The sequence below is a fragment of the Dipodomys ordii genome, unplaced genomic scaffold (genome assembly GCF_000151885.1).
Source record: "Dipodomys ordii isolate 6190 unplaced genomic scaffold, Dord_2.0 Scaffold95, whole genome shotgun sequence".
Classification (NCBI taxonomy): Eukaryota; Metazoa; Chordata; class Mammalia; order Rodentia; family Heteromyidae; genus Dipodomys; species Dipodomys ordii.
Genome location: NW_012267311.1, coordinates 4,894,532 through 4,919,843, shown reverse-complemented (window position 1 = coordinate 4,919,843; position 25,312 = coordinate 4,894,532). Strand labels below are relative to the sequence as shown.

The following is a 25,312-nucleotide window of genomic DNA, read 5'->3' as shown; positions in this document are numbered from 1 at the left end:
GATTCCTCAGCACCACATAAGCAAAAAGAAAAAAGCCGGAAGTGGCGCTGTGGCTCAAGTGGTAGAGCGCTAGCCTTGAGCTGAAGAGCTGAGGGACAGTATTCAGGCCCAGAATTCAGGCCCCACAACGGGACCCAAAAAAAACAACAACAACAACAAAAAAAAACTCTGAGGCAACAAATTTTTGTTGTCTAAACTAGTTATTTGTTAGCCATAGGACACTATAAAAGGATATAAAACTAAGATAGAATTTCCCTTAGAAACAAATTTTAACAAATTCTATCCACTAAACTATACCACTATATTAGAAGGATATTAGAAAGATTTTCTTATAATCAGTCTCCAATATATTATATATGTCTACTTTTATGACCTAAATCATTACAGAATTCAAAACAGGTCAACTACTTAAGTTATGCCAATTTTCCAGATGAAATTTCATTTTCACTTGACTATTGATAAAATGACCAAACAACTTTTAGTCCTCTGGAACATACTACTAACCTCAAGAACCATGAATATTTTATTGTCTGTCTCCAACACATGGTAGAGTTGACATATATGCTGATGTCTAAGATTCTTTAAGGCATCAATCTCTGTTTTGATCCTCGGCAAATCACTCTGTGACATAAAAGCATTTCAAGTGAGCAATAAATTTATTGGGAATGTTCTAATCAATAACTTTAAGAGTAAACAGTGGGCTAAGAATGTGGCTCAGTGGTTGAGTGCTTACCTAGCATGCATGAAGCCCCGGGTTCAATTCCTAAGTACCACATAAACAGAAAAAGCCAGAAGTGGTGCTGGCTCAAGTGGTAGAGTGCGAGTGGTTAAGTAAAAGAAGCCCAGGGACTGTGCCCAGACCCTGAGTTCAAGCCCCAGGACTGGCAAAAAAAAAAAAAAGAGTAAATAGCAAAAAGTATCAACAACCTTAAATAATTTAAAACATACAAAAATACATCAAAATTCACTTCTCTTTTGTGTGTGTATGTATGTGCCAGCTAGTTTTGGACTGGAACTCAGGGCCTGAGTGCTGTACCTTAGCTTTTTCCCTCAAAGATGGAGCTTTCTACCACTTGAGCCACACCTCCACTTCTGTGTTTTTGGTGGTTAATTAGAATAAGAATCTCTTGGACTTTTCTGCCCAGGCTGGCTTTGAACCATGATCCTCAGATCTCAGCCTTCTGAGTAGCTAGGATTATGGGTATGCACCACGGGCAACTGGTTTTTAATTCATAATCTTTTACTAGAACAATAACTGTTATTTAGCAATAATAAAAAAATAAAGAGGTATTTGTTAAATTAAAAATGATTTATAAGTTTCACAAATTAGGTAACTGAATTTTAGCATATATTTTGAAAAGATCAAAATAAAAAGTGAAGGGCATTTAAATAAAAGAAATCCTTATGTTTCCTTTGATTTAAGTGTGTCAATCAGCACTTACATAATTAAAAATGAAAACAAGGTAATAATTAGTGTTAAACACTACCAGTAAGATATTTTATAATGTGTTTTGTTTTGTCGATACTGGAGGTTGAACTCATGCTTGATCAACTGGCAGTCTAGCATTTGAGCCAAACCTCTAGCAAACATTTTGTTGATTATTTTGGGGGATGGGATCTCGAGGACTTTTCTGCTGGGGCTGGATTCAAACCTTGATCCTCTGCCTCTCAGGCTCAAGAACTGCTAGGATTAGCCTGGTGCTGGTGGCTCACGCCTGTAATCCTAGCTACTCAGGAGGCTGAGATCTGAGGATCACGGTTCAAAGCCAGCCCAGCCAGGAAAGACTGTGAGACTCCTATCTCCAATAAACCACCAGAAAACCGGAAGTGGTGCTGTAGCTCAAGTGGTAGAGCACTCGCCTTGAGCTGAAGGACAGTGCCCAGGCCCAGAGTTCAAGCCCCATGACCGACAAAAAAAAAAAAAAAGAACTGCTAGGATTTTAGGTGTGAGCTACCAGCTTTACAATGTTTTTAATGTTTGATAATTAAAAACATCTGTAAAATGTTTATGTTGGTTTAACAATATGTACTACTAAAACTAACTCAATCCAGAAGGAAAATTAGTTTCCTTTTTAACATTTAAGATACTTAGTCAAAGAAAATAATTTTTAAAGTTTATCTTCAAAAAAAAACCAAAGCAAACAAAACAAAAAACAGCCACAGATACATACTCATACTAAGATACTGCTAGTAAACATTCAGCAGAAGACCAGAAAAAGTCTAGAAACAAACACATGAAGGGTAACAGGGAATTAATATTACAGAAATATATCATATGTGCATGCATGTCTGTAACTAGAATAATAAAATTCACTAAACACTATTAAAAAGGAAGCAAGAGGAAGGAGAAAGGCTGGGCGCAGGTGGCTCACACCTGTAATCCTAGCTACTCAGGAGGCTGAGATCTGAGGATCCGGTTCAAAGCCAGCCCCAGCAGGAAAGTCCATGAGACTCTTATCTCCAATAAGCCGCCAAAAAACCGGAAGTTTCTGCCAAAAAACCGGAAGTGGCGCTGTGGCTCTCGAGCGCTGTGGTAGAGCGCTGGCCTTGAGCTGAAGAGCACCGGGACAGTGCCCAAGCCCAGAGTTCAAGCCCCACAACCGACAAAAAATAAAGAAAAAAAAAGAGGAGAGAGAAGGATGCAAGAAAGAGTAATACAGACTGGGTACTGATGGCTCATGCCTGTAATCATACTCAAGTGGCTGAAATCTTTAGATCATGGTTCAAAGCTAGCCCAGGCAGGAAAGTCCATGAGACTCTTAACTCCAATTAACCATCAACTGAAGCTGAGGCTAAAGTGGTAGAGCATCCATCTGAGCAACAAGCTAATGGACAGCCCTGAATTCAAGCCCCAGTACCAGCACAAATAAAAATAATAATAATAATATAGATGGGGTAAATGTGATCAAAGTACATGCATGTTGTAAATATCACACCAAAGGCTTTTGCATAATCTATGCTAATATTTTTCTTTTTAAAGAAAGGAAAATAAATAAACCACAGGAAGGATAGTAGAGTTAGGAAAAGATGACTCAGAGTAACTTCAAACACTAGAAAAGTAAACCAGATTTTACCACAGTGTAATAATAGTTTATGTACATTATAGTCAAAAGCACAAATTGAATAGTCTTTTAGGAAATGAGTAGCTCAATCCTGGAAGGATTTTCATAGAGAAAAAGAAGTTGATCAGGAAAAGGATTTCTTAGGTATTAAACTCTGGGCCTGGGCACTGTCCCTGAGCTCTTCAGCTTAAGGCAAGCAAGCACTCTACCACTTTGAGCCACAGCACTCAAGTTTTCTGGTGGTTAATTGGAGATTAAAAAAAAGTCTCATGGACTTTTCTGTCCAGGCTAGCTTTGAACCACAGTCCTCAGATCTCAGCCTTCTGAGTAGCTAAGATTACAGGCATGACCCACTGGCACCCAGCTCAATATTTACTTTTTTATTTTTTTGTCGGTCATGCAGTCTGAACTCTGGGCCTGGGCACTGTCCTTCAGCTCTTCAGCTCAAGGCTAGTGCCCTACCACTTGAGCCACAGCGCCACTCTGGGCTTTTTCTGTTTTTATGTTTATAGGCCTCATGCATGCGAGACAAGCACTCTATCACTGAGCCACCTTCCCAGCCCCTCATTAGGCAACTTTTAAAGCCACTCTGAATAAAATGCTGAGACATAAGAGTTCTCTACCTATCCATAATACAAAATAGATTTAGCATTATGAAAAGGTAAAGACAAGATATGTTAAAATTCCCAAAAACACTTAACCTATATGTCTACAAGACAATCACTGAAAAATGGATGTTAACCCAGTGTCAGTATGTGTCATTTCCTGAATTGAAATATGAAGGACAAAAGAACCATTTCCCTAGAACACTTTAGAAACAGAGATACTCTTTCCCAGCCCCAATATTTATATTTTTTAAGCTACAAAAATATTGCTCTTAGAAAAGAACAGTAACTAAAACATTGGAGGGTTAATCACAAAATTAACCATAAGTATATTAAACAATTTGATTGGTTGTGAATATGATCAAGGTTCATAATGTACATACATGAAAATGTCACAGTGAAACAATATCAAATATTGAAAAAAGTCATGGGGCTGGGAAGGTGGCTCAGTGGTAGAGCGCATGCCTTGCATGCATGAGGCCCTGGGTTCGATTCCTCAGCACCACATAAGCAAAAAGAAAAAGCCGGAAGTGGCACTGTGGCTCAAGTGGTAAAGCACTAGCCTTGAGCTGAAGAGCTGAAGGACAGCGCCCAGGCCCAGAGTTCAGGCCCCACGACCAGACCCCCCCCCCAAAAAAAAGAAAAGAAAAGAAAAAAGTCAGGCATAGCCGGGTGCTGGTGGCTCACACCTGTCAGGCATGACAGTACACACCTATAATCCCAGCAGTAAGGAAAATAAAGCAAGAGGATCAATAGTTTCAGGCCAATCTGGGCTACACAGAGAAACTCTGTCTTAAAAAAAAAAAAAAAAAAGGAAAAACTCAGACAGGCATTGATGTCTCATGCCCTATCATTTTAGCTACGCAGGACGCTGAAACCTGAAGATCATGGTTTGAAGACAGCCCAGTCAGACAAATCTAAGAGACTCTGATCTCCAACTAACTAGCAGAAAGCTAGAAGTTGAAGCGTGACTCAAGTGGTGGCATACTAGCCTTGAATAAAAAAAGCTAAATATGAGGCTTTGAGTTCAAGCCCCAGCACTGGGCACAAAAAAAAAAAAAAACACCTAATAAAATTTCAAACTTACCCCTAGTGCATTTTTATCCATGATTTTTATAGCCACCATTTCTCCAGTGAGGATGTGGCAGGCCAGTTTGACCTTTGCAAAGCCACCTAAGTAAAGAAAAATGTATGAAGAAGAGGTAAGTAATGACTCAAGCACATATACCTTCTCATATTTTCTAAAAGGGCTCTATGGAACCACATTTTCCTAGAAGTCTGCATACTTTTCTTCTGTTACTCCCAAAGTGTTAACCATGACTCTAGCCTCTTTTAATTCAATGTCTAGGTGATGATTATTTTTCCTATCACAACAGAATTCCTCTAATTTTGTAATTAAGTAGAAAAGCCATATTTACTCTTTAGAAGTATGATCTATGATTATTAACCTTGCAAATAAACTTGCTTTATAAATAACAATGACAGGCCATAGCATTTAAATTGCTTAGACAAAAGACAAATTCTTAAACTGTAAAGATAAAGAATTACATTTCAAAATTGGGTCAAAACTGAATAATATATACTGATTGATTTTATATATATATGTATATGTATATATATATACATATATATGTGTGCATATATATACGTATATATATATGTGTGTGTATATATATATATATATACACACACACATATATATGTATAAATTTAACATTACCAATTTAACATTACCAAAAAAGAAGCTCCTGGTTGTCACTCCTGAAAATTTACTTATTTCTGTAAGGAGCCACTCTATTTCCCTGGATGCCCAGCCCCAAACCCTGGAACCAACCTTAACTTTGTCTTTTATCTAGTACCCCATATTCAATCCATCAACCAGTCCATGGGCTTACCCATGGGTAAAACAAACCAATGGTTAGTTACAATGGGGGAAAGGAAGCAGGTACTGACTAGAAATAGCTTGTCTTATCTGAGCATTTCTATATGGTCTATGTTGAGATCTGTCTATTTTGCATGCTTTTACTGTATGTTATGTATACTTCCATAAATAACTACCACAGCACCTTCACAACCATTTCTTATCTAAGCCACCTAAATTACTGTAATAGCTTGCTGACATGTCTCCCCTTCCTCTACACTTACCCTCTTCCACCCAATCTTTTCACCACTAAGCAGCCAGAGTAACCCTATGAAAGAAAACAAAAGTCAGATACTCTGGCTCAGAAATTACCAATGAAGCCAGGTGACGGTGGCTCACACCTAATCGTAGCTACTCAGAAGGCTGACATCTGAGTTCACAGTTCAAAGCCAGACTGGGCAGGAAAGTCCATGAGATTCTTATCTCCAATAAACTACTGAGAAAAAGCCAGAAGTAGTACTATGGCTCAAGTGGTAGAACACTAGCCTTGAACACAAAGAGGCTCAGGGATAACATGCAGGTCCTGATTTCAAGCCCCAGGACTGGAAAAAATAAAAAAAGAATTTACAAATGAGATTAATTTAGGATAAAAGCCAAAGACCTTGTAATAACCTACAAACTTCTACTATTTTCCTCTATTTCTGTTCTACTTTTTCCTACTCAAGGAGAAAAAATTTTGAACAGCATATGTTAATCAAAGAGCTCATGAGAGCCCAAATAGACTATACTCCCAAAGAGTTGATTGGTCCTCTATCTCCAAGAAAAAAAATAGCAATTACCTGTTCCAATAGTTTCATATAATTCATAGTATTTGAGAAGTTCATCATAATCTTTCATAGTCCACTTGGAAGTTATGCAAAATGATAGAAAGAACCTGTAAAGCAGAAATAGTATATCATCAACAAGGAATATTATCCAGATTATCTCCTCCACTTGTAACAAATATAAATGTTAGTCATATAAATGATAAAAATGATACAGATTAGTCATAGTAAAAGAGTTCTTATCTCACATATCACACATAAAAATTAATCCCAGATAAAGTTTTAAACATAAAAAAATAAACTTTCAAAACTTTTTTTTTTTGGTTAGTCGTGGGGCTTAAACTCTGGGCTTGGGCGCTGTCCTTGTGCTCTTCAGCTTAAGGCAAGCACGCTACCACTTGAGCCACAGCGCCACTTCCAGTTTTTTGGTGGTTTATTGGAGATAAGAGTCTCACAGACTTTTCTGCCCAGGCTGGCTTTGAACCACGATCCTCAGATCGCAGTCTCAGAAGTAGCTAGGACTATAGCAGTGAGCCACCGGCACCCAGCTCTCAAAACTTTTGAAAGAATATGAGAAAGAATAGAGTGGAACTTTTAAATACAATGCAAATCATTAAAAACAAATAGGCACAGTGGCTAGAGAAACTGAGGCAGAAGGACCAAGTAAGCCCAGGAGTTGCCTAGGCAACATAGGAAGATTTTAATCATTAAAAAAAATTTATACATTAAAATTAAGAAATTCTTTTTTTGGGAGGGGGCGGTCTGGTCGTGGGGCCTGAACTCTGTGCCTGGGTTCTGTCCCTCAGTTCTTCAGCTCAAGGCTAGCACTCTACTACTTGAGCCACAGTGCCACTTCTGGCTTTTTTCTTTTTGCTCATGTGGTGCTGAGGAATTGAACCCAGGGCCTCATGCATGCAAGGCAAGCTCTCTACCACTGAGCCACCTTCCCAGCCCCAAGATAAGCCAAACCTTTACTTGGCACTACCAGTATAATGGAGAAATGTAGTTCCATACTCAAAAACTGCACATTTAGTGGAGAAGACAAAAGGCAAACAGACAACAAACTAGTTTGTGATAAACATTAGGAAGAAAAACAACTGTGGTTAGCTAACTCACTGAAAATGTGAAGGTATAACTCAAAGGGCAAGAAGTGGCATAAGGAAAATCAGATTTGCCAGAGCCCAGGTGCCTATGGCTCCCTCCTGTACTCTTAGTTACTCAGGAGGCTGAGATTTAAGGATTGCAGTTCAAAGCCAATCCCAGCAGGAAAGTCCATGAAACTCCTATCTCCAATTACCACCAGAAAACCAGAAGTAGCACTGTGGCTCAAAGTGGTAGAGTACTAGACTTGACAGAAAAGCTGAAACAGCACCCAGGCCCTGAATTCAAGCCCCACAACCAATCAAAAAAAAAAAATTCCTCTCAAAACTTTGAACAATTTTTCCAACAGAAAATACTGTCAGTTAGAAATGGACTTGACCATGTAAACAATGTATACAAGTCTGTTAAAATGATAATGATCCTTTATTTGAATGCTTTCTCATTAATAGCATCTTCAGCTCCATCTCATTCTTCCTCCCCTGCTTTCTAAGATACCCTAATGCAGCAATGCCCCAGCTGAGCTTGTGGTTTTACCACTGAGCTACATCCCTAGCCACATCTAGTATGCTTTATGACAAATGTATTCTTCGTTATCTTTGGTCTGTAGGCCTCAACAGTTCTTACTCACACAGGAAGAATATTCCAGGGTTGGGAAGGTGGCTCAGTGGTAGAATGCTTGCCTTGCATGCATGAGGCCCTGGGTTCGATTCCTCAGCACCACATAAGCAAAAAGAAAAAAGCCGGAAGTGGTGAGGAATCTCAAGTGATAGAGCACTAGCCTTGAGCTGAAGAGCTGAGGGACAGCGCCCAGGCCCAGAGTTCAGGCCCCACGACTGGACCCCCCCCCCACAAAAAAAAAAAGAAAGAAAGACAAAAGGCATGTTTTTTCTCATGTGGATCTTAGATACAATATATAACTTCCCATGTAAGTATACACATGCTTATGTACACAATTTAGTTGACTGAGGTATAGAATATGTAGTAGTGAAACTCTATAGAGTAAATCTTTCAAACAATTAACAATCTAACAACATGAATACCAGGAAACTAAAATTAAATGGGAGGGTCTAGTGTGAATGAAAAAGAGAACAGCACAAATATAACAAGAATATTCAGGGATTGGAGGCATAGTTCAGTGGATAGAGCACTAGCCAATGATCAAAAGTATCAGGTACTAAGTTTGAGTCCCAGTCTTGGACCAAAAAAAGAAAAAGATAGAGACTATTCAAAGTACCTAGGTGATAAAGGAAGTGGGAAATGTGAAATGAGTCTAGGGAGAAGTAACAGATGGGATGGAGGGGAATAATGGAAGAAGTGACTTACTGAGTAGCACTGACACTTAAATGGACATGTTGAAACTGTAACTCCTTATACAACTTTTGAAGTTCCAAAAATACAAAATGAACAAAAGCTAAAACAAATGTTCTCAAAAGACATGGAGATTAAGTAGACTAATATATAGGGAGTGAATTATCAAGTACATACGCATGTATGGAAATGCCACGATGAAAAAAACTCCTTTGTACGGGTAATATACGCTTAACAAAAAACCAAACAACAGCAACAAAAAAAAAAACCTATGTGATCAATGAGGGGTAGGGCAAAATATTCACTGCCTTCACGTTCTCTCTCTTATTCCAGAGGTGAATAACCAGCATATTACCAAACCTTAATGATGGTCATGAATTTTGAAAACCTAGAGTATAACCTCAGAAGTGTGGTGAGCTCATAAAGGAAAACAGTGTAATAAGGTAGGTCCTGCAATAATGTAGTTAGGTCATCTTCTTAAATCAGGTGGAGAAAAATATGAATAAAATTATCAGAATTTCAAGGTCTACAAAAGATTTTTTAGCTTTGCTGGCACCAGGGTTCCAACTCAGGGTCTCACATTCATTCAGCTTGATAACTGGCACTCTACCACTTAGCCACACCAACTGGTTTTTTTGGAGATGGAATCTTGAAGGCTATTCTACCCACGATGGCTTCAAACCTCAATCTCCCAGATCTCAGCCTCCTGAGTAGCTAGGATTACAAATGTGAGCTAAGCATAATTTCAAATAACAATACATAATGGCTGGGGGCAGAGGAGAGTGTATCAATGGTAAGAGTAGCTCAAGTGGTAGGCCCTGAGTTTAATCTCAGTACAGCTATACATACATATATACACACACACACACACAGAAACAGAAAAATCAATGACTCCTAATGTGGCTTTATAAGAGTTAAATGGCATCTTGCCCTGCCCTTTTGCACAGGTTTCTAGGGGCACCAACAAAGAGGCATTCATTCACTCCTAAAGGCATAAAGGACTTGATTTGCTTATCTAGTTGGTCTATAATAGCTGAATGCAAGGAAAAATCCACTGATACCCATGAAGGTGCCATAGGGCTTTTCGGATTTCTCCCACACCTCAGAGGAAAATAGAAACATATTTTTTTTTAGAAAAGTTAGTCATAGAGGGCTCTAACCATTTCGGGTATCTTAATCCCCCTGCCTTCTTACCGAACTATAGGAAAACCCAAAGATAAAATTACTGCTCATCCTGGGTGCAAGGGGCCTGGCTCCTGTCTTGGGATAACTTCTCAGAGGAGTTTTCCTGTGCCATGCAGGCGTCTAGGTAGGTGCAACCTTGCTGCTCCTTTTACTGGTCTAGCCTTCTGTGCACCCGTTTAATACGAGCCTCTTACGCTACTTACTTTGAAGTGAAGGAAGAGGCAGGATCTGGCCTGAAGAAGGACTGAGAACTTTTCTCTTTTTTTCTAAGGTAAATACCCTCAGGACCTTTTCTCCTCCGGATACAGAGAGGGTCACCAACAGGTACGGGAATCACCCGGATGGCAGCCCTCCAGCGTGGCAAATGCTCTGCCCGTATACCTCATCAGTACCTCTGGGCAGGTACTGTTTATCCCCAGAGAGAAGAAAACCTGGGTGTGAAAGACTAGCTAAACCCACCCAGGGCACAGGGCTGGCGAGGCGGGGCTCGGGGACCTCCATCTCAGCGCAGCCCGGAGCCCCGGGACGAGGCGGCTGCTGCTCGCGCCCCGCCCGGCCCAGACCCCGGCCCTCACTGACGGCGGAGGAGAGCAGGCAGAAAAACTGACCTGAGGGGCGAGGGCAGAGGCGATGTCAGGGGAAGGGCAGGAGGGCCGGACAGAAAGACAGAAGAATCCGCCAACAGTCCCACGCTAAGAGGAAGTGCGAAAAGAGGCTGGGGAGTCTTCCCGATCGCCGGGCTTCGGCCGCTTCCGCCCGCCAAAGGAATCAAACCTCCCAAACAGGAAGGGGCGGGGCATACACAGGCGAATCCCGGAGAGGGGCGGGGCTGTGGGCGGGGCTCTCCGTGGTGGGTCGCGCGCACAGTAGGTCGATCTTTGGCAATCGGTGGGAAGGCTGCGTGGCCCTCTTGGGTTGCCTTGAGGTCATTAAATGTCACTCTCTTGCTAGTGTCATAGACCTTCTCCTGGGTACAGTAAAGATTTTCCAAAATGGATGGACTTACAAAGTTTACAGATATTCTGCTTTCTTAGGTTTCCTTTCCTAAAAGTGATCTTTCTGAGAAATCTCTAGTAGGCAAAGTTCTTAATTTTTCTCCTCCCTTGTCCAATGGGGGCTTTCCCACCCTACAGTACTGGAGAGTTTACCGAAAGTTGCTTGCAGAATCTTTCAGAAATCGGAATCTTACTAAAAATCTGTTGCCACAAAGAATAATACCCCTGAAGGGCTGAAGGAATTGTCCATTAAATAACTCAGGGCCCTCTAACACTTGACCCTGCATCACAAGAGAAGTTTCCTGATGTACTTACTATTCTGTCATTTATGTAATATTGAACAACTTCTGTTTTCGTAATGATAGCTCAAACTAGAAGAAAATAAGTTTTTTGTTTTGCTTTATTTTTTTGGTCGGTCGTGGGGCCTGAACTCTGGTCCGGAACACTGCCTCTCAGCATCAGCTCAAGGCTAGCGCTCTACCACTTGAGCCACAGTGCCACCTCCGGCTTTTTCTGCTTATGTGGTACTGAGGAATTGAACCCAGGGCCTCATGCATGCAAGGCATGCACTCTGCCACTGTGCCACCTTCCCAGCCCAGAAGAAAACAATTTTAATTACAGCAAAGAAAAAATTTAATTTACATATATTTTTATTGCAGTGCTTATGATAAAGTGCTGGATAAAATATTTTCAAGCAAAACAATTACATTAAAGTAACATTCCAGCCAGCCAGGCATTGGTAGTTCACATCTGTAATCCTAGCTACTCTGGAGGCTGAGCTAAAAGGATGGTGTTTCAAAGCCAGCTGGGGCAGGAAATGCCATGAGAGTTATCTCCAATTAACCTCCAGAAAACCGGAAGTGGAGCTGTGGCTCTAAATGGTAAGAGCGTTAGCCTTGAGCAAAAGAACTGAGAGACAGCACCCAGGCCCTAAGGTTAAGCCCCACAACTGACCAAAAAAAAAAAAAGATAACATTCCACAGCTGGCTGTGGCTGTGGTGGTGTGTGTTTGGCCCCTTAGTCAAGGTGAGAAAAAACATAAATAGGATCAAGGTACCTTCTGGCTGGCGAAACAGACTCTATCACAAAAAATAACTGTAATTAAAACCAAAAGGGCTGGAGATGTGGCTCAAGCAGTACAGTGCCTGCCTATTAAATGCAGAACCTTGAGTTCAAACCCTAGTACTGCCAACGAGATGAGAGAAAGAGAGAGAAAGGAAGGAAGGAAGGCAGACAGAAAAAAGAAAGAAAGAAAGAAAGAAAGAAAGAAAGAAAGAAAGAAAGAAAGAAAGAAAGAAAGGAAGGAAGGAAGGAAGGAAGAAAAAGAATTCTGTGGAATGTATATACAAGAGAAAAAGGAAGGAAAATAAGCGAATACTTAAAGAGGGCCTAGATGGGCTGGGACTGTATATTCTCAGTGTTAGAGGGTTTACATAGGTATACCCAAGTTTAATCACTAGCACCATCAAAATTAATTTTTTTGTTTTTTGTCAGTTGTGGGGCCTGAACTCTGGGCCTGGGTGCTGTTCCTCAGCTCTTCAGCTCCAGGCCAGCACCCTATCACTTGAGCCATAGCACCACTTCCAGCTTTTACTGCTTATGTGGTGCTGAGGAGTCGAACCTAGGGCCGCATGCACAGAAGTTAAGCACTCTACCACTGTACCACCTTCCCAGCCCAAAATTAATTAATTTTAAAAGGTTGTTTTGGGGAAATTTTTGTAGTGTTACAAATGGAACCAAGGTCCTTCCACATACTAAGCATATGCCCTATTAATTAACTACTTCACAGCCCTTGAATTTTCCACAAGATTTCACTATGTAGATTATGCTGGTCTTGAACTAACTCACTGTATAGTACATTCCTCCTGTTCTATCTCCAAAGTGGTGGGATTACAGGAGTATTAGGATTACAGGCATGCTGCCTGATTTATATAATTTTGAAGTAGATGCTGGTAGTATCAAATCACCCTGATAGTTCCAATGAGTAATATTATTGTTTCATTTTAAAATGTTTACAATAATCCTACTTTTAAAAAAATCTAATTCAAGCTGGGAATGAATTATAAATTCATTGTTTGAGAACTTGCTTGTAGTCCCACCACTTGGGAGACTGAGGCAGGAGGATTATAAATTCAAGGCCAGCCTGGGCTATGTAGCAAGTTCCAGGTCAGCTCTGTGTTTTGTTTTGTTTTGTTTTGTTTTTCTTGGTTGTGGGGCCTGAACACTGGGCCTGGGCACTGTTCCTCAGCTCTTCAGCTCAAGGCTAGCACTCTACCACTTGAGCCATAGTGCCACTTTGGTTTTTTTCTGCCTATGTGGTGCTGAGGAATTGAACCCAGGGCCTCATGCATGCAAGGCTCAAGGCAAGCACTTTTCCACTGAGCCACCTTCCCACCCCCAAAGTTTTGTTTGTAAAAAGAAAATATATACCCAGAAATTCTATCCTTTGCAACAATTCCAAATTATGATTTAAAAAGTTTAGATGGGGGCTGGGAAGGTGGCTCAGTGGTAGAGCACTTGCCTTGCATGCATGAGGCCCTGGGTTCTATTCCTCAGCACCACATAAGCAAAAAGAAAAAAGCCGGAAGTGGTGCTGTGGCTCAAGTGGTAGAACACTATGAGCTGAAGAGCTGAGGGACAGCTCACAGGCCCAGAGTTCACCCCCACTACAGGACCCCAAAAAAAAAAAAGTTTAGATGTCAAGGCCGGAAGGTGGTTCCGTGTAGAGTGCTTGCCTCACATGCATGAGGCCCTGGGCTTGATTCCTCAGCATCACATAAATAGAAAAAGCTAGAAGTAGTGCTGTGGCTCAAGTGGTAGAGTGCTAGCCTTGAGCTGAAGAGCTGAGTAACAGTGCCCAGGCCCAGAGTTCAGGCCCCACAACCGACACACACAAATAAAGTTTAGATGTTACTGGGCACTGGTGGCTCACACCTGTAATCCTAGCTACTCCGGAGGCTGAGATCTGAGGATCAAAGTTCAAAGCCAACCTGAGCAGGAAAGTCCATAAGACTTTTATTTCCAATTGACCACCAGAAAGCCAGAAGTGAAGCTGTGGCTCAAAGTGGTAGAGTACTAGCCTTGAGCAAAAGAGCTCAGAGACAGCACCATGCCCAGAGTTGAAGCCCCAGGTCAGACACACACAAAAAAAAATTGAATGTCTACTTAAAATTTGCAGAATGAGTTTGAGTGTACATATTCAAAACACCTTGAATATTGCTGAGTTAAAGGCAGTAACTATATAGCAAGAGAAAACAACCAATTCATCTAGGAAGGTACATGAAGCAAGAAGTCTGAAGTAAACCTACTTTATCATATGAATAGTAAGATAGTTAGATTATGTTCCCTGATTCAAGAGTCACTAACTGGGTGGGTCAAGCCATATGGGATGTAACAATAACACCATTAGCAGCAATAATAAAACCCACTACAGTTTTTTGTTGTTGTTGTTTTTTTGGGTCCAGTCATGGGGCTTGAACTCTGGGCCTGGGCGCTGTCCCTCAGCTCTTCAGCTCAAGGCTAGCACTCTACCACTTGAGCCACAGCACCACTTCCGGCTTTTTTCTTTTTGCTTATGTGGTGCTGAGGAATCAAACCCAGGGCCTTATGCATGCAAGGCAAGCGCTCTACCACTGAGCCACCTTCCCAGCCCCCCACTACAGTTTTTTGAATGATTAATGTGCACTTACAAGCACCACCTCTATACCCAAAGCCTTCCTCTCTCACACAGCATAATATATGCTATTCATTCTACCATCAGTCACCAGTGTCTACCCTATTCCAGGCCATCTTAGAAGCAATGCCAAAGAAAGAAAGAAAAGACGTACCTTCTGCCCAAGGGAACTCAAAGACAGGAGAAGCCAAACTCATAGACAACCAACCCTAATAAAGGCCTAAGTCAGAATCCTATATAGAAGTGCATGCAACCATGCAGTTTAGAGCTCAAATAAGGGAGCAATTCATTCTGACCAGGGGAATGCACACATGCACACACATACTCAGAGACAAGAAAGCACAATTTTCTGTGAACAAAGGAGCACAGGCTATGGAGTTGGGGTTGTGACAAGGGAGGAAGAGCTGGATACAGGGGCTCAATGGGAAGGATTTTGTGTGTCAAGCCAGAGTTGGCGCCCACCGATCAGGACAGGGAGATGAGTGTCTCTGCATTTCAGAATAAAGTCAGAGCAGCCACTCCATAAACAGACGACAATCCTTGGCCTACCAAGGCAGGGGGAGGGCTGTACATGGCTGGTGGTAGAATACAGGCCATCAATTTTCAAACTATGTGTAGCTAAGTCTTGAGTGAAACAGGAAATGAAGGCTGCAGTCCAGCCTGGAAGGCTTCTCTTACAGCAACCATCTTTACTAGCTGACCTCAGGCTATAAAACCTGCCCTGATTTTCACATCCAGTCCAACTGCAACTAGAAAGCCATACAAAAGTATGCTTTGGGTCATAGTCTGGCTAGAAAAAGATGGTTTTAAAACAGAGGAAAGAGGGGAGAGAAGGGAAGGGGAGAGGAAGGAGAGGAAGGGAAAGGGAGAGTAGGGGAGGGGAGGGAGGAAAAAAGGAAAAAGAGTGAGAAAGATAAGGGAGATAATAAACCTCCTGATGTGGAGCCCATACTCCTAGCTACCTGGAAGGCAGAAATTGTGATTTGAGGCCAATCCAGGCATAAAAAATTCATCAGATTTCCATTTCTCCACCAGTAGCTAGGTAGTGATGCAAGATGATAACTACAGGGAAAGCACAATGGTGGTGCATGCCTGTTATCCCAACAACATGAGGAAGCATATATAGGAGATTGCAGTCCAGACCAGCCTAGCCATGAAAGGAGACTCTATCTCAAAAATAACAAACACAGCCAGGTGCCAATGGCTCATGCCTGTAATCCTAGCAATCTGAGGATTGCTGTTCAAAAGTCAGCCTGGGCAGAAAAGACTCTAATCTCCAATAAACTACTCAAAAAAAGCCCAAAGTGGTGCGGTGGGTCAAGTAGTAGAGTGCTAGCCTTCAGCACAAAGAGTCTCAGGGACAGGGCCCAGGCCCTGAGTTCAAGCTCCAGGAACCAGCCAAAAGAAAAAAAAAAATCAAACACCAAGAGGCCTGTTAGGCCCTGAATTCAACATCAGTACCTTAAAAGAGGGGGGAAAAAAGCTATTGAAATATTTCAGGAATTTGAGAATGACTTCATGGATTTGTGAAAATCTCTAGTTTTGAGAACTGAACTATAGTAACTGTAAAAAAAACTGTCAGATGAATGCTAGTAGCTCATGCTACATGTAATCCTAGCTACTTGGGAAGCTGAGATCTGAGGATCGTGGCTCAAAATCCATGAGACCTTATCTCAAACACCAAAAAGCTGACTATAGAGCTGTGATAGAGCATGAGCCTTGAGCAAAATAGCCCAAGCCCTGAGTTCAAGCACAAACAAAAATAAAAAAAAATACATAAATAAGTAGAATGTTCTTAGTCATGAGAGAAACACCCTTGTCCACAACCTATTTTCAAATAGTTCAGGATATAATTTATGCATGTATATACATATATAATATATACACAAATATAATATACACAAAACAGACAGATAGAATTAACATCAGCTACTCAGGAGATGGAGATTGGAAGGACTGAAGTTTGAGATCAATCCAGGCAAAAAAGTTAGTGAGACTTGATCTCACTAATCAGGGCAACGTGGCATGCGCCTAGAATCCCAGCTGCATAGATAGAAGGATCTCAGCCTAAGACTGCCCTAGGCAAAAAAATTGACAACTTAAAAGAAAAACTACAGGTAAAAAAGGGGGCTGGTTGGGGCTGGGAAGGTGGCTCAGTGGTAGAGCACTTGCCTTGCATGCTTGAGGCCCTGGGTTCGATTCCTCAGCACCACATAAGAAAAAAGAAAAAAGCCGGAAGTGGCGCTGTGGCTCAAGTGGTAGAGCGCTAGCTTTGAGCTGAAGAGCTGAGGGACAGCGACCAGGCCCAGAGTTCAGGCCCCATGACCAGACCCAAAAAAAAAAAAAGAAAAGGGGGGGGGGCTGGTGATGTGGCTCAACTGTTATAGTGCCTTCCTAACAAGCACCTAGTTTAAATTCTGGTATTGCCACTAAAAAATAAAATAAGGTGATTAAAGTAGATCTGAAAACTTTCCAATGTTTCAAATTATAACAAAATTAAAAAAAAAAACTGGGGGATGGGTAGGTTGGTGGTTGAGAGTTTGCCTAACATGCAAAACCCTTAGGTTCAATCTCCAGCACTGAGAGGGGAAAAAGAAGTGAGGATCCAGTCTTACAAGTGGACAACTTGTGTTCACTTGTCACTTGTCAGAAGTCAAACTGAGGGACAATTCTGAATTTCAGCCCTTTGAGAGTCCTAGGGGAGGGTGGAAACAACATGCCTATATATATTACATGGCTCCAAGCTTATACAACCTTGGTTGACCCCCTGGGGTTAATGGAGGCCAGTCCCCAAAGACCTGGAATCCTCTTGTAAAAATCCACAGCTCTAGGAGTTTAATGATTGTGGTAAACACCTCCAAAACTGGAGGCCTTTTGAATTTTGTTCTTAGCTATGAGTTCCAGAACAATATGTACACCTTACTTGTATGATGGTGATCATTCAACCTCGTCTGCCCTCCAACAGACTTGGCATCAGGGTTCATGATCAGTTGCTCAAAAGTTGTTCTCTCAGGGCTGGGAAGGTAGCTCAGTGGTAGAGCGCTTGCCTTGCATGCTTGAGGGCCTGGGTTCGATTCCTCTGCACCACATAAGCAAAAAAAAGCCAGAAGTGGTGCTGTGGCTCAAGCAGTAGAGTGCTAGCCTTGAGCTCAAGAGCTGAGGGACAGCCCCCCAAAAAAGTTGTTCTCTCAGACTAGATTCAACACTGGAGGCTAGAGATATTGCCCATGTACCTGATCCCAGCCTGGTACTCAGTAGGAGCTCAATAACTGTGTGTGTGTGTGTGTGTGTGTGTGTGTGTGTGTGTGTGTGTGTGTGTGTGTGCAACAGTTTTCAGGCTTGACCTCAGGGCCTGGATGCTCTTTAGTTCCTTAGATTTTTCACACAAGGTTAACATTCTACAACTTGAACCACAGCTCCCCTTCGAGCTTTTTGGTGGTTAATTGGAAATAAGAGTCTCATGGATTCTCCCACCTACATTGGTTTCAAACTGTGATCCTCAGATCTCAGCCTCCTGAATAGCTAGGAATACAGGAGTGAGCCACTAGGACCTGGCTAATAAATTTTCTGTTTTGAAATATGACTTATATGTATGTGACATTCTTTGGGCTGGGTTTATGGCTCAGTAGTAGAATGCTTGCCTAGCCTGTGTAGACCCTGGGCTCCACCCCCACCAGAAAGCTCCTGCTAGCTCATGAAACCCCCAAAGAATGGGCAAAGGAGCTAAATAGAGACTTCTGAGGAGAAAAGAATGTAAAAATGGTCAGTAAATATATGAATAAATGTTCCACACCTCCGATCATAAAAGAAAATGCAAATTACGACAACATTGAGCCGGGCGCCAGTGGCTCAAGCCTGTAATCCTAGCTACTCAGGAGGCTGAGATCTGAGGATCACGGTTCAAAGCCAGTCCAGGCAGGAAAGTCCATGAGACTCTTATCTCCAATAAACCACTAGAAAACCAGAAGTGGCGCTGTGGCTCAAGTGGTAGAGTGCTCGCCTTGAGCTGAAGAGTGCAGGGACTGCGCCCAAGCCCAGAGTTCAAGGCCCACAACTGACAAAAAAAACCAAACCATTGATCCTGGCCTATAATCCTAGCTACTCACGAGGCTGAGATCTGAGAATTGTGGTTGTAGTCTAAAATGGTAAAGCGCCCACTTTAAGTATAAAGGCAAAATGATAATGTCTGGGCCCTCAGTATCAACACACACACACACACACACACACACACACACACACACACACAAACTGAGATTCCATCTCACCCAAGTAAGAATTGGCTGGGTGCCAGTGACTCACACCAGTAATCTTAGTTACTCAGAAGGTTGCAATTTGAAGATCCTGGTCAAAGTCAGCCCACGAAAGAAAGCTGGTGGGATTCTTATCTCCAATTAACCACTGAAAAAGGTGGAAGTAGAGGTGTAGTTCAATTAGTAGAGTGTCAGACTTAACCAAAAATAAGGGACAGCACCCAGACCCCAGGTTCAAAGCCCAGTACTGGTGTGCACACGTGTACACACACACACACACACACATTAAATAAAAGGTCATCAGCAAGAATATAAACAACAAATGCTAGCAGAGATGTGGAGAAAAGAGTGCTATGTGTTGGTAAGAATGTAAACTAGTACAACCACTCTGGAAGGCGGCTTGGAGATTCCTTAGAAAACTAAACATAGAACTTCCCTATGATGCAGCCATACCACTCCTGGGCATCTACCCAGAACATTACAAGTCAGGATACAGTAAACACTTACATATCCACCTCCATTGCTACACTATTCACAACAGCCAAGTTATGCAAACAGCCTAGATGCTCTACAATGGAGGAGTGGATCAAAAAAGTATGAGATATATACATATGGATATTATAAATATGAACTTTTCTCATCCATTAGGATGAATAATTTATGTGATTTTCAGGGAAAGATAGACCTGAAAATTATGCTAAGTGAAGTAAGATTCACAATGACAAAGGGGCAATATTTTCTCTCATATGTCGAAATTATACCTCAATTATAAAGATATATGATAACATATACAGGATCATATGCATGTATACACTAACAGATTGAATAAAGTATGGTGTAACCTCTTGGAACAATTAACTTACACAGTTTAACAAAATGAATACCAGGAAGATAAAACATGTTCAGAGAAGGAAGAAGTTTTGTTGAGGGATTGGATTGTGGAGAGTGAGAAGACTCAGTGATTCCAAGGTTTGTTTATTTGGTTTTTTCTTTTGTTGATTCTTCTTTTTTGTTTGTTTGGTCTGGTTTATTTTATTTTATTTTTATTTTTTGGGTCCAGTCGTGGGGCCTGAACTCTGGGCCTGGGCGCTGTCCCTCATCTCTTCAGCTCAAGGCTAGCACTCTACCACTTGAGCCACAGCCCCACTTCCGGCTTTTTTCTTTTTTGCTTATGTGGTGCTGAGGAATCGAACCCAGAGCCTCAAGCATGCAAGGCAAGTGCTCTACCACTGAGCCACCTTCCCAGCCCCGGTCTGGTTTATTTTTATTGTGCCAGTCTGGAGGCTGGAACTCAGGGCCTGGGTGCTATCCCTGAGCTCTTATGGCCAAGGTTAGAGCTCTACCACTGAAGCCACAGCCCCACTACCAGGTCTTTGGCAGATAATGGAAGGTAAGAGTCCCAAGGACTTTCCTGACTGAGATAGCTTCAAACTGCAATCCTCAGATCTCAGTCCAGAATAGCTAGGATTGAAGGCATGAGCCATTGGTGCCAGGCATGTTTTTTTTGTTTTTTAGGGTTTTTTCTTTTTGCCTGAACAACTGGGTCCCTGTGATACCATTAACACAGATGGTTCTATGTAGGGGGGGGAGGGGAGGGATGGGAATTCATCAAGCAGAAAGCTTGATCTAAGATTCTGGAACTCAGGTGATAGTTTGGGGACTAGGGATATAGGTCAGGTATTCATCTAATCTCCAGGACCAGATGTCATGAACAGGAAGAGAATACAGATAGAGATGAGGTTTGCAAATTGAACATACATCATGTCACCATGATGAGGGCAATGAGAAGAGAAAGGTATCACAATGAGAAGATACCACAGGGGAAGCCTGGTAAAGGCTTCAAAAGCTGTTAATGGACTAGAAATTACAGGGGGTGGAATTAGTCATTGGACAGGAAAAATGAGGACTGTGATGACCTTCAGTGAAGTGCTGAGGAGAAACTGTAAGGAATGCAGTATATCTGAGGGCCCCAGAGCACAAAACAACTCTGGAAACTCTGAGGTGGGTCTTTTAAGAAACTTCTTGGCCAGGAACCAGTGACTCACACCTGTAATCCTAACTACTCAGGAGGCTGAGGTCTGAAGATCAAGGTTAAAGCCAGACAAGGCAGGAAAGTCTGTGAGACTCTTATCTCCAATTAATCACCAAAAAACCAGAAGTGGCCCGATAGCTCAAAGTGGTAGAGCACTAGCTTTGAACAGAAGAGCACAGAGACCAGACGCTAAGTTCAAGCCCCACAACCAAAACCAACCAACCAACCAAACAAACAAACCCAAACCCAAAACAAAACAAAACAAAAACAATCAAAGCATTACTTCCTGAGATAGGTATGGTGGATCTTAGAGTACTAAGAGAACATTGGGATCTGAGGGGCAAGAGGAAAAAATTGAATTAACTGAAGCTGAGTGAGAAGCCATGATGAATGTGGCTGCTCAAAAACACAGCAAAAGGCTGGGAAGGTGGCTCAGTGGTAGAGCGCTTGCTTTGCATGCATGAGGCCCTGGGTTCGATTCCTCAGCACCACATAGTCAGAAAAAGCCTGGAGTGGCGCTGTGGCTCAAGTGGTAGAGGGCTAGCCTTGAACTGAAGAGCTGAGGGACAGCGCCCAGGCCCAGAGTTCAGGCCCAGGACCACCAACAACAACAAAAATGTCATTCAACAAAAACACAGCAAAGGGGTTGGGAAGGTGGCTCAGTGGTTGAGTACTTAACTCGCACACATGAGGCCCTGGGTTCAATTCCTCATCACCACATAAGCAGAAAAAAGTGGTGCTGTGGCTCAAGTGGTTGGACACTAGCCTTGCGCCCAGGCCCAGAGTTCAGTCCCCACAACTGACCAAAAAGAAAAACAAACAAAAAAACAGCAAAGTAGGAGGAAGCAAGAACAATAAATTGGACTGAACTTAAGAAGCTGTGGTGATAGAGGGCACAGAAGATAATCTGCCAGGGCAGAGTTGGGTAGAGAATACATAGGGTAAAGGAGAGTAAGATGAGCAGAAAAGAAAATCAGCTAGGGAGAGTGGGGACAAGAAGTTCCAATGACTCCATTTCAAGCCTATAGGAAAGGAGGCAGACACAGAAGTGCTTATGAGAACAAGTCTTGACATTAAAGGCTATCTTCCCTCTGTTTTACTATAAATACATGATTTGATAACCCTGGATGTTGTGAGAATTAAATAAAAGCATGGACATAAGTTTCAGGGGTTCAATAACTTAGATGTGGCATTAGTTTGTTTTTGTCTTTTAGTTTATTTTTTTTGTACTGGGACAGGGGTTTCAACTTAGGTCTCAGGAACTTTCCTTTGGCTTCTTCACTCAAAGCTGATGCTCTACCACCTGGGCTTCAGCTCCACTAGTGACTTTTTAGTGATTAATTGGAGAGAAAGAGTCTTATGGACTTTCTTCAAACTTCAGATCTCAACCTTCTGTGTAGCTAGAATTACAGGCATGAGTCTCCTGTGCCTGTATCAGTATTGGTTTATTTTATCATGTGTGCATTGTGTTTGTGAATTATGGTAACTTGTAGGTTTAATGAGGACGGGTCCCATTTGATGGGGGTCCTGTTTTCTTGACCTGTAGTTATGACATTCTCTTACCACTTGGTGGCAGCATACTCCAGCTACAGATCCCATTTCTTGGAGAGAACTTTAAAACCGTTATGGACATAAAGACAACCGGATACATTAGTAACACCTAGTGAAGAAGGCCTTGCTCCTTAAAAAAAAAAAAAAATTAAACCTAAGGGCTGAGTGCATAGCTCAGTAGAAGAGCATTTGCCTACCGTGCTCAAAGGCTTTGGCTCAATTGCTAGCGCGCGCGCGCGCACACACACACACACACACAAAGAATAATAATAAATAAGTGGATACGGGGCTTGGGAAGATGGCTCAGTGGTAGAGCGCTTGCCTTGCATGCATGAGGCCCTGGGTTCGATTCCTCAGCACCATATAAACAAAAATTTAAAAAGCCGGAAGTGGCGCTGTGGCTCAAGTGATAGAGCGCTAGCCTTGAGCTGAAGAGCTGAGGGACAGCGCCCAGACCCAGAGTTCAGGCCCCATGACCGGACCCCCCCCCAAAAAAAAAAGTGGATACATGAACAAATCTTGAATTTGACTAAGGCTCTGAATTTAAATATATATTTATATGAAATGCAGGAGAGAGCAAGACATAGTAAACAACATTAGGAAGTAACTAGCAAAATCTATATCATGGAAAGCTACAGGAGGTGGAGGAGGAAGAGCAGGAAGAGCAGGAAGAGGAGGAGGAGAAGCAGCAGCAGCAGCAACTGACAAATACCAGTGGCTCCTACCTGCAATCTTAGCTAATCAGGAGACTGATATCAGGAGGATCACAATTCCAAACAAACACAGGAAAAAAAATAACTTTGCAAACCTCCTCTAAACAGGGAAAACAAAGGTGGGTGTGGTAATCTGTTGTTCCAGCTACAGGAAAAGTATAAATGGGATGCTCATGATCCAGGCTATCTTGACAAAAAGTGAGACCCTATCCAAAAATTTGCCAGGAGCTGGTGGTGGCTCAGACCTGCAATCCTAGCTACTCAGGAAGGCTGAGATCTGAGGATCTTGGTTTGAAGCAAACCCAGGCAGGAAAGTCCATGAGACTCTTATCTCCAACTAATCACAGAAAAAGCCGGAAGTGGAGCTGTGGCTCAAGTAGTAGAGTGCTAGCCTTGAGCAAAAGAAACGCAGGGACAGGTCCCAAGCCCAGAGTTCAAGCCCTAGGATCAGCAAAAAAAACAAAAGACAAAAAGAAAAAAGAAAAACTAACCAAAGCACAAAAGACTAGAGGTATGGTTGACGTAGTTGAGTGCATATTTGAAATCAACTGTAATCCAATAAGATTCTAGAAGATTGTAGTTTAAAACTGGTCAGAAAAAAAGTGAAATTCCACCCAAAACCCCACAAAGGTTGGCTATTTTCTGCTTAATATTTTATGCAGTTATTTATACAGTACTATGTCCTTGTAAAATCTATTAAAGAAAAAAGAAGCTAGGATGTTGGGCACTGGTGGCTCACACCTGTAATACTAGCTACTCAGGAGGCTGAGATCTGAAGATCTCAGTTTGAGGCCAACCTGGGCAAGAAAGTCAGTGAACTGATGACTAGTCACCAATTAATCATCAAGAAGCCAAAAGTGGGGCTGTGGTTAAAGTGACAGAGCACTAGCTTTAAGCAGAAAAGCTTAGGGACAGCATCTAGGCCCTGAGTTCAAGCCTCATGCGCTTTCTCTCTCTCTCTCTCTCTCTCTCTCACACACACACACACACACACACACATACACACATGCACACACAAGCTAGGAATAGTGGCATATACCTGTAATTCCAGCTAGTCAGGAGGCATAGGTAGGGAAATTGTGATCCAAGGTGGACATGGGGAAGAAGTCTAAGACTCTATCTGGAAAACAAAAACAAACAAACAAACAAACAAAACTAAAATCAAAAGGGCTGGAGGCATGGTTCAATAGTAAAGCCCCTATCTAGAAAGCTTAAAGCCAAGTTTAGACCCTAGTACTGCCAAAACATTTTTTTCAAAGAAAACAGTAAATCAACATATGAAAGTTATAACCAATACACACCCATGTTTATAAGAAACACTATTTACAATAGCCAAGGTATGGAATTAACTTAGGTACCCAATAACAAATAATTGGATAAAGAAATTGTGGTACATAGACACAATGGAACTTAGTTAGCCATAAATTTCACCCATTGCAAGAAAATGGGTGAAACTGCAGATAATCATGTTAAATGAAGTAAGTGAAGCTCAGGAAAGCAAATATCACATATTTTTTTGCCATATTTGGCAATCTAAACCTAAAAGAAAAATAAGACAATTGTAAAATAATGACTATTGATTGTGGAGAATCAGCAGGTGCAGAAGGAAAAATTAAGAAAAATGACAAGATGAATATTATACAACTAATAACAAAAGGAGAAGAAGCAGGAAACAAAGAGCAGGATTAAGAAAGATGGGGTAAGCGATCAAAGTACATCATATGCATGCTGTAAGCATCACAGTGGAATTCACAATTCCTTTATGCTAATAACCAATTTTATGTATCAAAGGAAAAAGTTTAAAAATGTTTAGATTTAAAAATACTAAAGAGAAAAATTAACAAATGACAAAAATGTGAATGCAGATTGGATTTATTGGATGATGTTAAGGAACTGGTAAGTTTGGAGGGTAATGATGTGGGTAATATGCTTATATATTTCCAAGAAAATATTTGGAAATGTTTTTAAAAGATGCATACAGGGCTGGGAAGGTGGCTCAGTGGTAGAGTGCTTGCTTTGCATGCGTGAGGCCCTGGGCTCAATTCCTTAGCACCACATAAGCAGAAAAAGCTGGAAGTGACGCTGTGACTCAAGTGGTAGAGTGCTAGCCTTGAGCTGAAGAGCTGAGGGACAGCGCCCAGGCCCAGAGTTC

At 41.8% G+C, this 25,312-nt stretch overlaps 1 protein-coding gene across 1 annotated transcript in view; it reads right to left on the bottom strand.

Moving 5' to 3' along the window:
• The window catches only part of Melk (maternal embryonic leucine zipper kinase), a 112,908-nt gene extending 102,223 nt beyond the window's left edge, over positions 1-10,685 (bottom strand). The window contains exons 1-4 of the mRNA XM_013026582.1: positions 10,555-10,685; positions 6,368-6,462; positions 4,755-4,840; positions 505-621 (exon numbers count right to left, since the gene is read on the bottom strand). Coding sequence (XP_012882036.1) covers positions 505-621; positions 4,755-4,840; positions 6,368-6,425 — 261 coding nt within the window. The 5' untranslated portion in view covers positions 6,426-6,462; positions 10,555-10,685. The remainder of the gene's footprint in view (positions 1-504; positions 622-4,754; positions 4,841-6,367; positions 6,463-10,554) is intronic.
• Between the last annotated feature and the right edge of the window lie 14,627 nt (positions 10,686-25,312).